Genomic DNA, 13,636 nt, shown 5'->3' with positions numbered 1-13,636 from the left:
TTTTTGTGCAATGTGAACCATACACTGTCTCCGATGTAAACACACACCAAAAGATCTTATTATTATTTTATTTTTATGTTATTTAAATATAATAGTGACCTGATTTCTACTGTTTTGACGTAGATGCGGTTTGTACGTATCAGCCGCATTCTCTACGCCTTTACGTAGGAGCGCGCGCTGCTTACGTAAAGTGCGTAAACGTGCGTCAGGCAGCAGCAGACACCGAGCTGCAAAAAAAACTGCGCTCTGCCCTGGAATAGCGCGCCCTGTTTGCGCTAGAACGGGCTGTGCTCATTCAATCAAATGTTCCAGACAATGGATTTGCAAGAGGCGCTTTGATAAGGTGCGTATTTGCTGAATAATAATAATAATAAGACACTGTGCTAAACCATGTAGCCTTAGCTCACAGTAGCATTTGAACACAACCCCCAAGGATTAAATGACACTAAACTGGACCAGGACTGCACTCAAAGGCCTCCCTGGACATGAAAAATATCACTGACTTCTTGCACTGGGTGGACAGACAAAATTCAGAACTGGGAGACACCCAGATTGTGATGGTTAGTATAAATAAAACTCTACATTGTGCAAAGAGTCCATTCTTGACTCACTAATGTGTCAGTTTATATCTAAGGAACTTCTATCAATGCTGTTTTTATGCTCATTTTCCTGTTTTCTGTATTTAGGCTCAACAAATGACAATATATCCCCTTTATTTACTGTTGGAGGGGGTCAAATTGATCAAAAATAGGGACATTCCATGTATACAACTGGGGGCAAATCAATGGTTTTGGATAAATCTGCTGGGACAGGGGGCACAGGGATAAAAACTGGGACAGTCCCAGGTCAATAGGGACATCTGGTCACCCTATTTTTGTGTCTTACATTTAGGTCACAGTCTCTTTTCCAAGGTCCAATGCATTCACAGTTTTTGGTGTGACATTCAGATGTTCTGGTTTAACATGGAACTTTTTAGGATTTGTATTTTACTAATGAATTATCTATAATAATAATAATAATAATAATAATAATAATAGGGACAGTGCGTATTAATGAACAGATGTAATTAGTGTAAATATACCAGATTATAGCAAAGATGCAACTTTCCATTATGTCTCTTGGCAGGTAACACTCAAGACAGCTGGAAAGAATTACAAAAAAATAACACAAAACAAAGTGGTTTAAAGTACTCAAAGTGCTCACAGACTGGGTTTTCCTTTATCCATAGTTTAAGATGCAGTTTGTGTCCTAATGTGGTGCAATTCAGTGTACAGACAACTGTTTTATGGAAAGTTATATCAAGTTAAAGGTCCTATAGTACACATAATGCATTATTGTGAGCTTTAAATCATGTTATAATGCTGTTACCTCCTCAAAAACAGACCTGGAATTGTGTTTTGTTTCACTCACACATGTTCGAGTAACACTTTATTATTAGTCTGTAACATCTCCAAAGCTCAAAATGCTCTGTTCCACCTTGTGATGTCATGAAGTGGTACTTTTGACGTTAACAACCACTTTTTTTTTACTTTTAGTTCAGTAAAGATTGCCAATTCCAGGGCTGAAATTATCCAAATGATTCTAGTGAAGGTGTGCGAAGGTTTTAAAACACAGTGGAGCACTTCCTGTATTACGATGTGACATCACAAGGTGGAACAGAGTGTTTTCTGTTTGAGAGAAGAAGTCATCTTAAATATGCAAGGTTTGTGTGTTAAACTTGTGTAAATGAAACAAATTAAAACTCCAGGTCTGTTTTTGATGAGGAAACAACATTATCTGTGTGTAGGTTAATTCTTGAATTCATGATGTAACTCTTAACTTTCATTTCCAGATTTTGAGGAGACTTTTTACAATGAGCCCATAAATTCTTTGATCGTCAGACCTCAACAAACAAAATGGTTCGACTGGAGTTGGATCAGGTGGTGATGAGGAGGATGAAGGAGGAAGATATTGAGATGGTCAAAGCTCTGATCAAGGTGAGGAAGCTTTAGGTAAATGATGACCAAGTTTACACATCACATGAAAACTGGGACTAAACACGGAGCTAAACCAGAGCTATATTAGGACTAAACCGGGGCTAAACCAGGGCTAAACTAGGGCTAAACCGGGGATAAACCGGGACTAAACCAGGACTAAACCAGGACTAAACCGGGGATAAACCAGGGCTAAACCAGGACTAAACCAGGACTAAACCAGGACTAAACCAGGACTAAACTGGGGCTAAACCGGGGCTAAACCGGGGCTAAACCGGGGCTAAACCGGGGCTAAACCGGGGCTAAACCAGTGTGAACATGGCTGATCTTATCTTAATGTAGGTAATTTCATTTTGGGACTAGTATATCCATTATTGAGCTGAGCTAGATATGGACAAAACTGTATATTTTTATTATTGGCATATTATGATGATAATATATGGACAATGTTAAGGCGAGTTGGCAACCCATCAACACAACTGAAACATGCTTACATTTTTTGAGTGAACTATCAAATAAAAAAGTTAAAAAGTTAATAAAAACTATAAAATTCATTGTGACTTTATACACTAAAATTGAGTTATTGTTTTATTTATTTTGATCACCTTAGTTGGTTGTAAATGGTAAAAGTTGCATTTTTATACACCACCTTTTTTTTCCACCTTCAAGACTCTCAAAGCGCTTTACATCAAGAAACCACTCACCCATTCACACACACGTTCACACACCAATGTACACAGACACTGGGGGTGAGGTGGGTTAAGTGTCTTGCCCAAGGACACAATGACAGTATTCATCTGTGGGAGCTGTCATTGCACCACCAACTTGTGGGTTAGTGGACCTGACCGCTCAACCAATGATGTTTATGTCGAGAGCAGGATTCAGTGGACAAATGCTCAGCTGAGCCACTGTAATAGTTTTCATTTAGAATACTGTATACTTTGCATTCTAATTTGCATATTTCCCAAACCACAATCACAATATTCTCCATTTATCAATACACCGCCCACCTTTAATCTAGAGCAGAGCAGGATGGCCATGCAAACCAAATCGTGATCTCATCCCGTGACGATTTGCTGTTTTGGTAAAATCGCCATATTATAATTCCATGTTTTTTGTCGAATACAGACATGGTCAAAAATAAACACTTTCCAAGAGTAGACCTTTAACGACAATCACTATATCGACTTATCGTTCAATATATGAAAGCTGGAACAATATTATAGTAGTAGTAGAATGTATTGTGTGTACTTTTTCTTTGTACTACTGAAGGGATGTCCAGACATACTGAAACATATTTGAAGCTGAAGGCCACAGACTAGTGTTGATACAAGGAGTCAAATGCATTTAACACAAGTTTCACAAAGACATTTTACCGTTAATAAGACTTGGAAGATTATTTTTACGCTTGTGTCACAATTCACAGATGTTATTCAGGTTATAGGTGTAGAATCTTTTCAATTTGTAGTAAAAAATACTTCCTGATCAATTGGGCCAGATTAGGAGGAGGCATGAGGGCCAACAAAAATTGGTCTGAGGGCCACATTTAGCCCCTGGGCTGTAGTTTGGACAGTCCCGCACGACTGGGACATTTTGGGTTATTTTTTGGCTATAAGATAAGATTTAAGCCATAAAAGGTTGATTTAATAACTTCTGTGACTCATTACAGATGCAAACTCGGTACGAAAGGGTTTCATTCTCCTGTTTATTCATTGCAGTTTATATTTTTTAACAATATTGTAGATTTAGAATAGTTTTTGTGGGCTAAATCTCCTGGATTGTTGTGTCAGTGGCATAAATGAGTTTCAATATTATCATTTATCGTCTATATTTACTTCAGCAATACATGTATAACGCGCTTCAAAATGTGTTAATCGTGACAGGCCGATCCAACATCCTTTTCTCCTATTGGTCAAACTTCCATCATGCTTTGAGTGAGTGACAGGTGGATTTAGCCAATCACAGTGAACAGGGAACTTTCAGAAACAGCAGATGGATTTAGTTATCTTTTAAAAAATGTGTAAAAAATACTATAAAACATGAAAATTGTGATGTTAAATTTTAGCATAGCGTCCACCCCTTCTAACCTCTACTAATAATTAACCCATTGTGAATCTGTGTTTCCAGGAGGGCTGCGAGGGAAATGAAAACCGCCTGATTCTACATATTCTGACCCGACCGCTCTGCCTGTTCATTCTGGCTGTCTTCTCCTCCATCTTGCGTTGCTTGGTTCACTCGTTCATCTTGGCTCTCGCTATTCCAGTCTTCCTCCTGATCGTCTTTCTAAAGATCACCATGCCGCGGTCGGTCGGGGTTCTGGGCAGCAGTCGGCCGTCCTGGGACTACGTTGGCAGCGCCTACAGAGACTCACAAGATGAAACTCTGCCAAACCCGTACTGTCGAATCAGTGGAAAGACGCCTACAACAAGAAAAGTCAGTGTTATTGTGATTATTTAGCCCTTGGACCCTGCTTCCTGCTGAATACGCACACATGTTATCTTAACCGTATTAACTTTTGGTGTAAAGTAGACTAAACATTGAGGTTCCACAGTGGCATAGTGGTTAGCACGACCTGCCTCACAACAAGAAGGTTCACTGTTCCTTTTCCGAGCTGGGTGGCCTTGTTTCCTCTAATATGATCCAATAAAATCTAGTCAGGGGCCAGAAGTGGTCCCTTAATGAAATGATTCGATATTTAATAATTACGCGTTTTATCTGAGGCGCTTTCCGAGGCAGTCCAGGTCACCACACAGCGATTAAAATACAATATATACAATAAACTTATTTGAAAAACTATAGTAAGAAAACAAACAAACAAAAAAAACACATATTAAGACTTCAATTCTGTCAACTGGACAAGGTTTTTAAGTGAAGACATTTTGCTGCTCATCCAAGTTGTTTCTTTAGTTCTGGTTAGATGAAAAAAACAAAAAAAAACAACATCTTTTTGTCCAGAAATAATTGAATTTTTCTTTTACAATGGATCATACCTGAACTGAATGATTAAAATGTTTTAAAAGTTGAACATAAAGCAACATTTTTGATGGATCTTCCACATAAAAAAGTTTGTGTTTGCGTACACTTTTTTATCATAATCATTTGTCTGTTTTCTTTTAGCTCAGACGTAAATTAGGAGCCAAAGAGAAGAGCAGTTCAGCAGAGACCATCAGCCCAGAGCGAGCAGAGGCGGCGGGGCAGGTGTGGGTGGCAGAGTGCGACGGAGAGATCCAGGGTTGCATCTTCAGAGAGAACGAAGTGAGACCAGGGATCAGGCGACTCTGCAGAGTGGTGGTCAGCTCCTGGTACAGACGAGAAGGTTTAGGTCGACTTCTGGTCCAAAGTTTACAGCAGAGAGAGAGAGACACCGGAGCTCACAGGGTTTACGCACATGTCCCGTATCCTTCCAAAGTGGGAGAGGTGTTCTTCAGGAAGTTGGGTTTTCGGATTCTGGGCCAAGATTCCGAAGAGGAGGAGGAGGACGACAAAGAGATAGAATTGGAAACTCCGGAAAGAGGTTTTATGGGCTACCCGCTCACAAAGGTGTTCTATAAAGACCTGTGAGGAGAGCGAAAGCGAAAAGACGAAAAGCTGAACCCCATGAGTACGAATAAAGTTTTGTTTCATGAATGTTTAAGTTAATGTTTTATTTATTTACTTATTTATTTAATCTTATTTTGTTTGTGATGGTTGTGTTTTTGTGATATTCTTTAAAATGTAAAACTTTTTTCATGCATATACTGAAATCTTTCTGTAAAACATGTTTAAGCCAAAACGCTCTGTGATTATTTTGAACTCGTGTGCCATTGCTGCATTTGGAGGATGTGTCTTTTTTAAATCTGAAGAATAGAATAAAGTGTTTGCTGTTTTTGCTGTGTCAGCAGATGTAACTTGAATAACTGGTGCATTATATCTAAAATCAAAGTGGTGGTGTCGGATATGAAACTGTGGTTTGCAGGTACAAGTGTTTCTGGGTTTATAGGAGCCCCGAGTCGTGCACATTCACAGACCACTCTCACATCTGCTCACACCTCCACCTCACCTCAGTGTCACAGGATGTACAAGACTTTACCTCTATGTGACTTTATTTTAAAGACAACTATAAAAGCTATAGTGTATGCACATGCACTGAAACACTATAGAGTAAGTGCTGGTGTTAGGCTGACACTTGGTGAATGTCAGGTCACACCTGACGCCTGTTTGATCTGAGCCTATTATTGTTGTCAGGAAACAGATGTGAGTTCACACACTGGAAACAGTCTGTTTGTGACTGTGGTTATGTGCGTCTGCACGGTATGGTGAGTGTGTATGCGAGTGTGTGAGTGTGTACGTGAGTGTGTGTACGAGCTCTGCGCAGGGCGTGGGCGGGTGGGTTTCGGAAAGTATGACTTGGCGTTTCTTACACCCGGTTTGTGCCCCTGAGCTCGGGGTAAATGCACAGCCGTGTCTGGCCCTGCTGGACCTCTGCACACACACTGACAGTACAGAGCAGCTCATGTAAAGCAGAGCGATGACCTTGGTCAGCTGTGGTCAGACCAAAGAGCTGGGTGGGAAGTGGTTACATAGAGTTTGGCATCCATCCTGAAGTGGAGGAGACACATAAGAAGAACTGTGCAGAGACATTAAGTTTGTGCACTGTCGGAGTAATGTAATACGAGGGGAGGGTGCTCTGTGCACACACACAGACACACACACACGCACACACACACACACACACACACACACATGAAAGTCTAAAGGCTGGGCACCACATAATCAAAAGATAAATTAGAGAAATTAGTTCCAGATGATGTATAACCTATAGACTGTGTTAATGACGTGCTCCTTCAGAGGGCACACACACACACTCACAGAGGAGCTCCAAAAACAGCCGTCCTGGGAAACGGTGAATTCCCCAAACCGCAGAGTGCACGAGAGGGTGAGGGGAGGCATGGGAACGGAGGGAGCCTGCTGCACTGCCACTGGACCAAAACAGACCTCAGAACAGAGCAAGGTAAAAGTACACATGTCCTCAAATTATATTCAACAAAGAAACAAATGATATCATGAAGTACTAAAATAGCAGTCAAAAGCACTGACCCCCCCCCAAAAAAAAACCTTCAAGAGTTGAAGTCTTTAGTGAAACTACTACAAGTACTGACACTTTGGCTGTGACCTGATTTGTGAAGTTGAACAAACAATGAAATAATGCACCGATTTCTGCTATAATAAAATGATAAAACAAACAAAAACACGATTATATCCACAACTGAAAGAAACAGAAGTGTTGAAATCAAACATAAAGCCAAGAAAGAGTATTGTTTAAACATGTATTTTAATAAGTACAGGTAAAAGTAGTGGCCAAAAACTACTCTGAGAAATACAGTCACAGAGTAATAACATTAATAATGATTAAATTGGCATAAAGTGGTCAAAGACAAGTTCCTGCACAGTCTGGACCCTGGTCTGGCAGAGACCCTGAACACGGGTGGCCCATTACAAACTGCACTCTGCCCGACGAGGGAAAACCCAAATGAGAGACAAAATAGGTGTCAGGACCTTGAAGGATTCGTAATGCTTTCGGTTCCAGCTAATTTGGGGCCCGAGGATGCAGGGAGTTTACCAGGTGGAAAAGTTGAGACACACAAAAAGTGGCATTCACATTTCTGTGTCGAGGTGCAAATGTTTCTACACGACTTTGCCTGTATTTTCAAAACAACACATGTTTGGAAACCACAGTTAGATATTGCAAAATTGCCAGGCACAAGTTTTTTGCTAGAAACTAAATCACAAAAATAGTCTCATTCTGCATTTCTCAATCCCATTTACAGGTATTTTATTATTTTATCGTTTTAAAAAGTCAGATAGTTGTCATTTTTTCTTAATTTTTCCATTTTAATGTAACTTTTATGCAGATTTTTTATGCTTTGATTTGTTTGCACTGTGATTTTTTCTATTAACCGCTTTGAATTACTTTGTGCACCAATTGTTCTATACAAATAAACTCACCTTTCCTTCATTTAATCCAAATTAAATAGTTACACGACTCAACTTTCCTGCTCGTCTCCATGAAAACTGTTAAATGCACCATAGTGTGGCATAAACACGTCATTTAATCCATTGCAGGTGTTTTACTGCTCAAAAATACTTGTATATTCTTACTGTGAGTTGCAGAAGTAATAACATCTCTATAGAAACAAACCCTGCACCAGATAGAGCAACTTTAACCTTTTATTTTGACACATTTTCACTGTTTTAGTTTAAATGTTCTCATTGAGTCAGAAGGCAAATCATGATATTGAAATAAAGTTGTCGTAAAAGTAAACTACACACAGTTTCTCATGCACAAAACTACAGTCTAGAGAAATAAGTCAGTGTTTTATGGTGAGCTCTAAATGACAGATATGACAACGAAACACGACCTTCACGTGAGCGGCTCCTGCACGCTTCATTCGTCTCATTTGTGACACTACAACTTTTGAATTTGTCTTGTCCAACCAGATGTTGTCTTTGTTTAAAGCCGGATGTTTATGTTTAGAGGTAAGCTATATGTTTTCAGTTCCCCCCTCATCACAGACTTTCACTCTTTCTCATTTTAGGGTTGATTTATCCCTGACGCCCAACACAAGGCCAAGACGAGACGCTTCTTCTTCTTTCAAAATGATCACCAAACTTGACAGGTGAGTACAACGGATCTATTTCATTGCACTGCATTTTAAGTCATATTTTCAACAATTAACATCCATTTGCTCCATAAATCTATAGTTTATTTCCATGCAGTGAGGTGTAAGTGATTGTCAGGTGTGGTTTTACATGTCGGGGGCCAAATGAACCGCTGTACAGTAGTTTCAGTGCAACTTCTGAAAGTGAGACTGAGACAAATGGATAGTAAAAGTTCTCACTATTAACACTGACTAATGCAACGAGTTAAAAATAACATAATGGATAAAATTAGAGCTGCTACAGAGATAAGTGCGTCTACATATAGTGATTTAAATGCTTTTAATCTGTCTACAGTCGTGCATTTTTATAGCGACGTGTATTTCTGCTTTTAAAGGGCTCAAATGACGTTATTTTCTGATTTATTAAAGGGATTAGCGCATCTTTAAAAGTCCGATATGACGCAAAATAGTCATGTTATAATGTTGTTTCCTCATCAAAAACATACCCGGAGTCGTGTTTTGGTTTATTAACACACAAACTTTGCATATTTACTTTTTTTTTAGTTCTTCTCTTAAACTGAAAACATTCTGTTCCACCTTGTGATGTCATCATGTGGTGATACAGGAAGTGCTCCGCTGTGTTTTTAAACTCTATACACTTTCACTAGAATCATTTGGATCATTTCACCGCTGGAATTGGCAATTTTTACTAAACTAATGGTAAAAAAAAGTAGCGGTTAATGTCAAAACTACCACTTCATGACATCACAAGGTGGAACAGAGCGTTTTGAGCTTTGGAGATGTTACAGACTAATAATAAAATGTTACTCAAACATGTGTGAATGAAACAAAACACAAGTCCAGGTCTGTTTTTGATGAAATAACTGCATTATAACATGACTTAAAGCTCATAAGAGTCAATTTTGCGTAATATAGAACCTTTAAACATACACTTTCCCTTTAATAATAAGTCATTTATTTACTTTACCATAATTTTATACGTTACTTAAAGATTCACTATGTAACTGCGGTGGTGTTGCTTGCCTGCATGTCTCTATAGATATGTTATTGCTTTCTTTGCCTGGAATATTCCGCAATATGGCATTAAACCTATGTATCGTCACACAATCAAGGCATGAATGTATGTTTTTTTTCAAGGATTATACAGTAAATTGGCAATAAAATACTGTGTTTGAATAAATAAAACATAAATACACAGATGGCAGACTCTCCAACAATTAATAACACTGTTTTTTGTTACATTTTTTGTCTTTTATGAATGGATTTAACAAATAAAATAAAAAAAAAAATCTTGTTAGATAAAGTTAATTAAAGATTTTGACTATATTTTTTATTAGATTTGACAAGTTTTTTGGAGTTTGCCAGTTACCAAAATAATGCATCTATTAATCAAGTGCATTGTTTGTTTGTTTGTTTGTTTGTTTGTTTGTTTGTTTGTTCCAGTGTACTATTACCAAAGAAAAAGTTCATCTACCACTATAAGAACATGCGCTGGGCGAAAGGTCGACACGAGACGTACCTGTGCTTCGTAGTGAAGAGACGAGTGGGGCCCGACTCTCTGTCCTTTGACTTTGGACACCTCCGAAACCGCAACGGCTGCCATGTCGAGGTCTGTATGCAGCCGGGCTCAAATCACTGCAGGAAAAAAACATGTTTGTGAGTGAAAATGTTGATCTCTGCTATTGAGAGAGCACTTTGAGATTTGTTTTTTCGAATGTTAACTGCAATATACATAAAAGGTATTATTACTATGTGTCTGTGGGGGTGGGTGTAGTTTATGTTTATGTATACAGGGGCAGCCCAATGAGAGCACTCAGACTCTGCTTTTTATGGGTGTCCTGCTGCAGAAAAATACAAACAAACACTGTACACTCTATGGACCTATGTATTTACACTCACGTAGGTCCATTTAAAACATTAAAAACAGTAATGGTTTGGTTTGATTTGCTTATTATTTGGACAGAGACAGTGCACAACAACACACTGACCTTAAAAAACAGGAAAGGCGTTTGGTGCCAGGTTGTAGCGAAAATACTACAAGTAATTTCCATGTGTTGTCCCTGGACAGGCTGAAGTTTAAGTAGAAGTAACAGTTTGGTGTAGGTGGACGATGAAAGACGTGTAAACATACGGTACACACATCTAAAACAACACACTCGCCCCTCAAATACAACATTTCTAAAAAAAACCATTGAGTTCACACACACATACAATCACTCAGTTACTCAATTTCATCAGGTATTCCACAAAAAAAGCTTTGTTAAAATCTTCTCAAAAGTCATCGCTGCTATTTTTTGTGGATTTTATGGACATACATTGTTATTTGTTGAATCTTTTGTGGCGGGAGTACACAGCGCGAGTGACATGTGTCTTTGAGGAACATGGTAATGCCACATGAACATTAAATTTTCATATTTCATGTCCTGCGGGCCACAAAATGTCGTCTCGCGGGCCGCAATTCACCCCCGGGCCGCGAGTTTGAGACCCCTGATATATACAAATTTTCTGTCTTTCTCACACATTCAGTAAAGTTGCATTGATGTTAGCCATTTCTTTGTCACATGTGCAAACTTTTAAAAACTTGTGCGTGTTATACGGTAATTTGGCTTTAACTATTCCACTGACTCATAGCAACAATAGATTATTAAAGTGCATTTGTGGCACCGAAGTATCCAGTGTTGCTCGTACTTGAAATATAGTCTATTTTTCAGAAGCAAAACAGCCAAAAGCCCTTTCTTTTCCTTTACATCTAAGCCCTGGTGAGCTTTTATTAAATGTTTCCGATTCAAAGATCAACAAAGAAATGAGATATTCAGGCAGTGTATGACGTAGTCCCGTATAAATACATTTTATACAGTGTTGTTCTCTTCGGCCAACCTACAACGATGACTTTAGTATTGTAGTATTATAGTATTGTAGTACTGACAATAGTAAATGTCTCAGTATCTTTTGGGATTGCATGAAACCAATAATAAGATAAATTGTTTGCAATCTATCAAAAATGTGCTAAATGTTGTGGTAAAAGTACTGTATTGCAGACAGTTTTAAGGTGCACTAAGTAACTCAGCTTGTCTCCATGGAGATGTTAAAGCTTTGCCTGGAATGTTCTATTGTATGGCTTTTAATACATTTATCTCCATCAGGGCAAATCACAGGTCAGATCTATGGAAAAGCGAACTTGCTCACAGTAAAAAGGCATGTTTTTCGAGCATTAAAATTAAATAGAATTAAAATTGAAGTGAAGCAAAAAAATTAATTTAATGTCATACTATGGAACATTCGAAGCAAAACGATCAAACATCTCCATTCATTTGGCAAACCTCGAAATTGAAAAGTTAGGGCACTTTTAACCACAAAAGTGTAGAAATGCATCTCCTTATTTCTATTCTATATACATTTTTTTATCATATCTTAATAAGTACTTTTTTTTAATAGATGATAATCCTTAATTTTGCTGTTTTTATTTGATTTTAAACAGTCAATTGCCAACTTCTAACCTGTGTGTTGTAGACTTTTAGGCACAGAAGACGATTTACGTTGTCCTTTTCACAGGGGATGTTTATTTAGAGCCGCTAAAAGTAAAAAGGGTTACACCAGACTGAGCAATGCGGGGTGTTCGAATGCACCTCGTAAATAACAATGCTCAGAAATTAAACTGAAAACAACTCCGTAAAAACAGTGTCAGTGAACCTCAAAACAATGAAAATCATGTTTATAATGATCAATCTAATCATGAATATCTGTAAATTAATGAATCATGTCAAAATCCCTGAAAATTCCCATGAGTCTCACTCCATTCATCCAGATCCTGTTCCTGCGTTACCTGGGAGCGCTGTGCCCTGGTCTTTGGGGGCTTGATGCTGACGAGAGGAGACGACTCAGTTACTCCATCACCTGGTTCTGCTCTTGGTCTCCATGCGTCAACTGCTCCATCAAACTCACACAGTTTCTCACAAAAACCCCAAACCTGCGTCTCCGGATCTTCGTCTCAAGGCTTTACTTCTGTGACCTGGAGGAGAGCAGGGAGCGGGAAGGTTTGAGGATGCTGAAAAGAGCCGGAGTGCATATAACAGTCATGAAATATAAAGGTACAATGACATACTTTTGATTTTTTTTTTCTTTTTTTTAAATGCGCTTTCCATTCCATGAAAATGTTATTGCTTTGTCTAGATTAGAATATTCCACAGCATGGCAGTAAATTTATCTATTTCTATGGAAACAAGACAATCAGGTGATGCCACAAAGCCAAATATAGGTCAGATCTGTGGAGAGATGACCCCCAATGTTTTTCAATGTATTTTTGAACTATAAAAACATGTCTAATTGGAAAAAAAGAAGCAAAATCGTCAGTAGCAGACCTCCTACTATAACAGTTTCATAGTGCAACTTTATGGCTGCATTCACACTTAAACACACCACATCTAAACTGGGGCTAAACTGGGACTAAATCAGAATTATATGTGGACTAAACCAGGACTAGATCAGGATCAAACCCTGGTCTATACAACAAATAAACTGGGGATAAAAACCAGGACTAAAACAATTTGAGTGTGTGAACGCAGATTTCACCTATGCCAAATCAATCAACACTACTTTCAAAATATATAATATTTTATAGACTACTTTTACTGCTGGCAAACATTTGTGGCGCGAAACCAGACGAACTTCAAGGCCTGGGAAGGACTTCACCAAAACTCAGTACGTCTGACCAGGAAACTGACTCGTATCCTTCAAGTAAGCTCCTTTATAAGTGATAAATTAGACATATCATTATTATTATTACACTCTGTGGCTGACAATCTGATCTTTTTACTGTTATAGCCATGTGAAACAGAGGATTTAAGAGATGCCTTCAGACTTCTTGGGTTGTTGTGACATAAAACTAGTATCAAATGGACCACTACAACGTCTGGAGTCGGTCCTGTTATGTTTTCTGCTCAACTTTGTCCCAAGTCTTCACCTGAGAATGAAAAACCTGAGAAAAGCTATAATGGCAAGCTAATA

The 13,636-nt window shown here is 38.5% G+C and overlaps 2 protein-coding genes across 2 annotated transcripts; both read left to right on the top strand.

Moving 5' to 3' along the window:
• Window positions 1-163: 163 nt before the first annotated feature.
• On the top strand, window positions 164-5,860 carry nat14 (N-acetyltransferase 14 (GCN5-related, putative)). The gene is made up of 4 exons (XM_033981210.2): window positions 164-343; window positions 1,832-1,976; window positions 4,101-4,406; window positions 5,091-5,860. The coding sequence occupies exons 2-4, from the start codon at window positions 1,896-1,898 to the stop codon at window positions 5,532-5,534; spliced, it is 831 nt and encodes a 276-aa protein (XP_033837101.1). The 5' UTR covers window positions 164-343; window positions 1,832-1,895; the 3' UTR covers window positions 5,535-5,860.
• Window positions 5,861-10,078: 4,218 nt separating this feature from the next.
• aicda (activation-induced cytidine deaminase) lies at window positions 10,079-13,584 on the top strand. The gene is made up of 4 exons (XM_033981553.2): window positions 10,079-10,241; window positions 12,438-12,720; window positions 13,251-13,366; window positions 13,454-13,584. The coding sequence occupies exons 1-4, from the start codon at window positions 10,119-10,121 to the stop codon at window positions 13,505-13,507; spliced, it is 576 nt and encodes a 191-aa protein (XP_033837444.2). The 5' UTR covers window positions 10,079-10,118; the 3' UTR covers window positions 13,508-13,584.
• Window positions 13,585-13,636: the final 52 nt, after the last annotated feature.

This window comes from Periophthalmus magnuspinnatus, chromosome 16 (genome assembly GCF_009829125.3).
Source record: "Periophthalmus magnuspinnatus isolate fPerMag1 chromosome 16, fPerMag1.2.pri, whole genome shotgun sequence".
Classification (NCBI taxonomy): Eukaryota; Metazoa; Chordata; class Actinopteri; order Gobiiformes; family Gobiidae; genus Periophthalmus; species Periophthalmus magnuspinnatus.
Note: the sequence above shows the minus strand (reverse complement) of the source record. Positions and strands in the feature narration are given on the sequence as shown.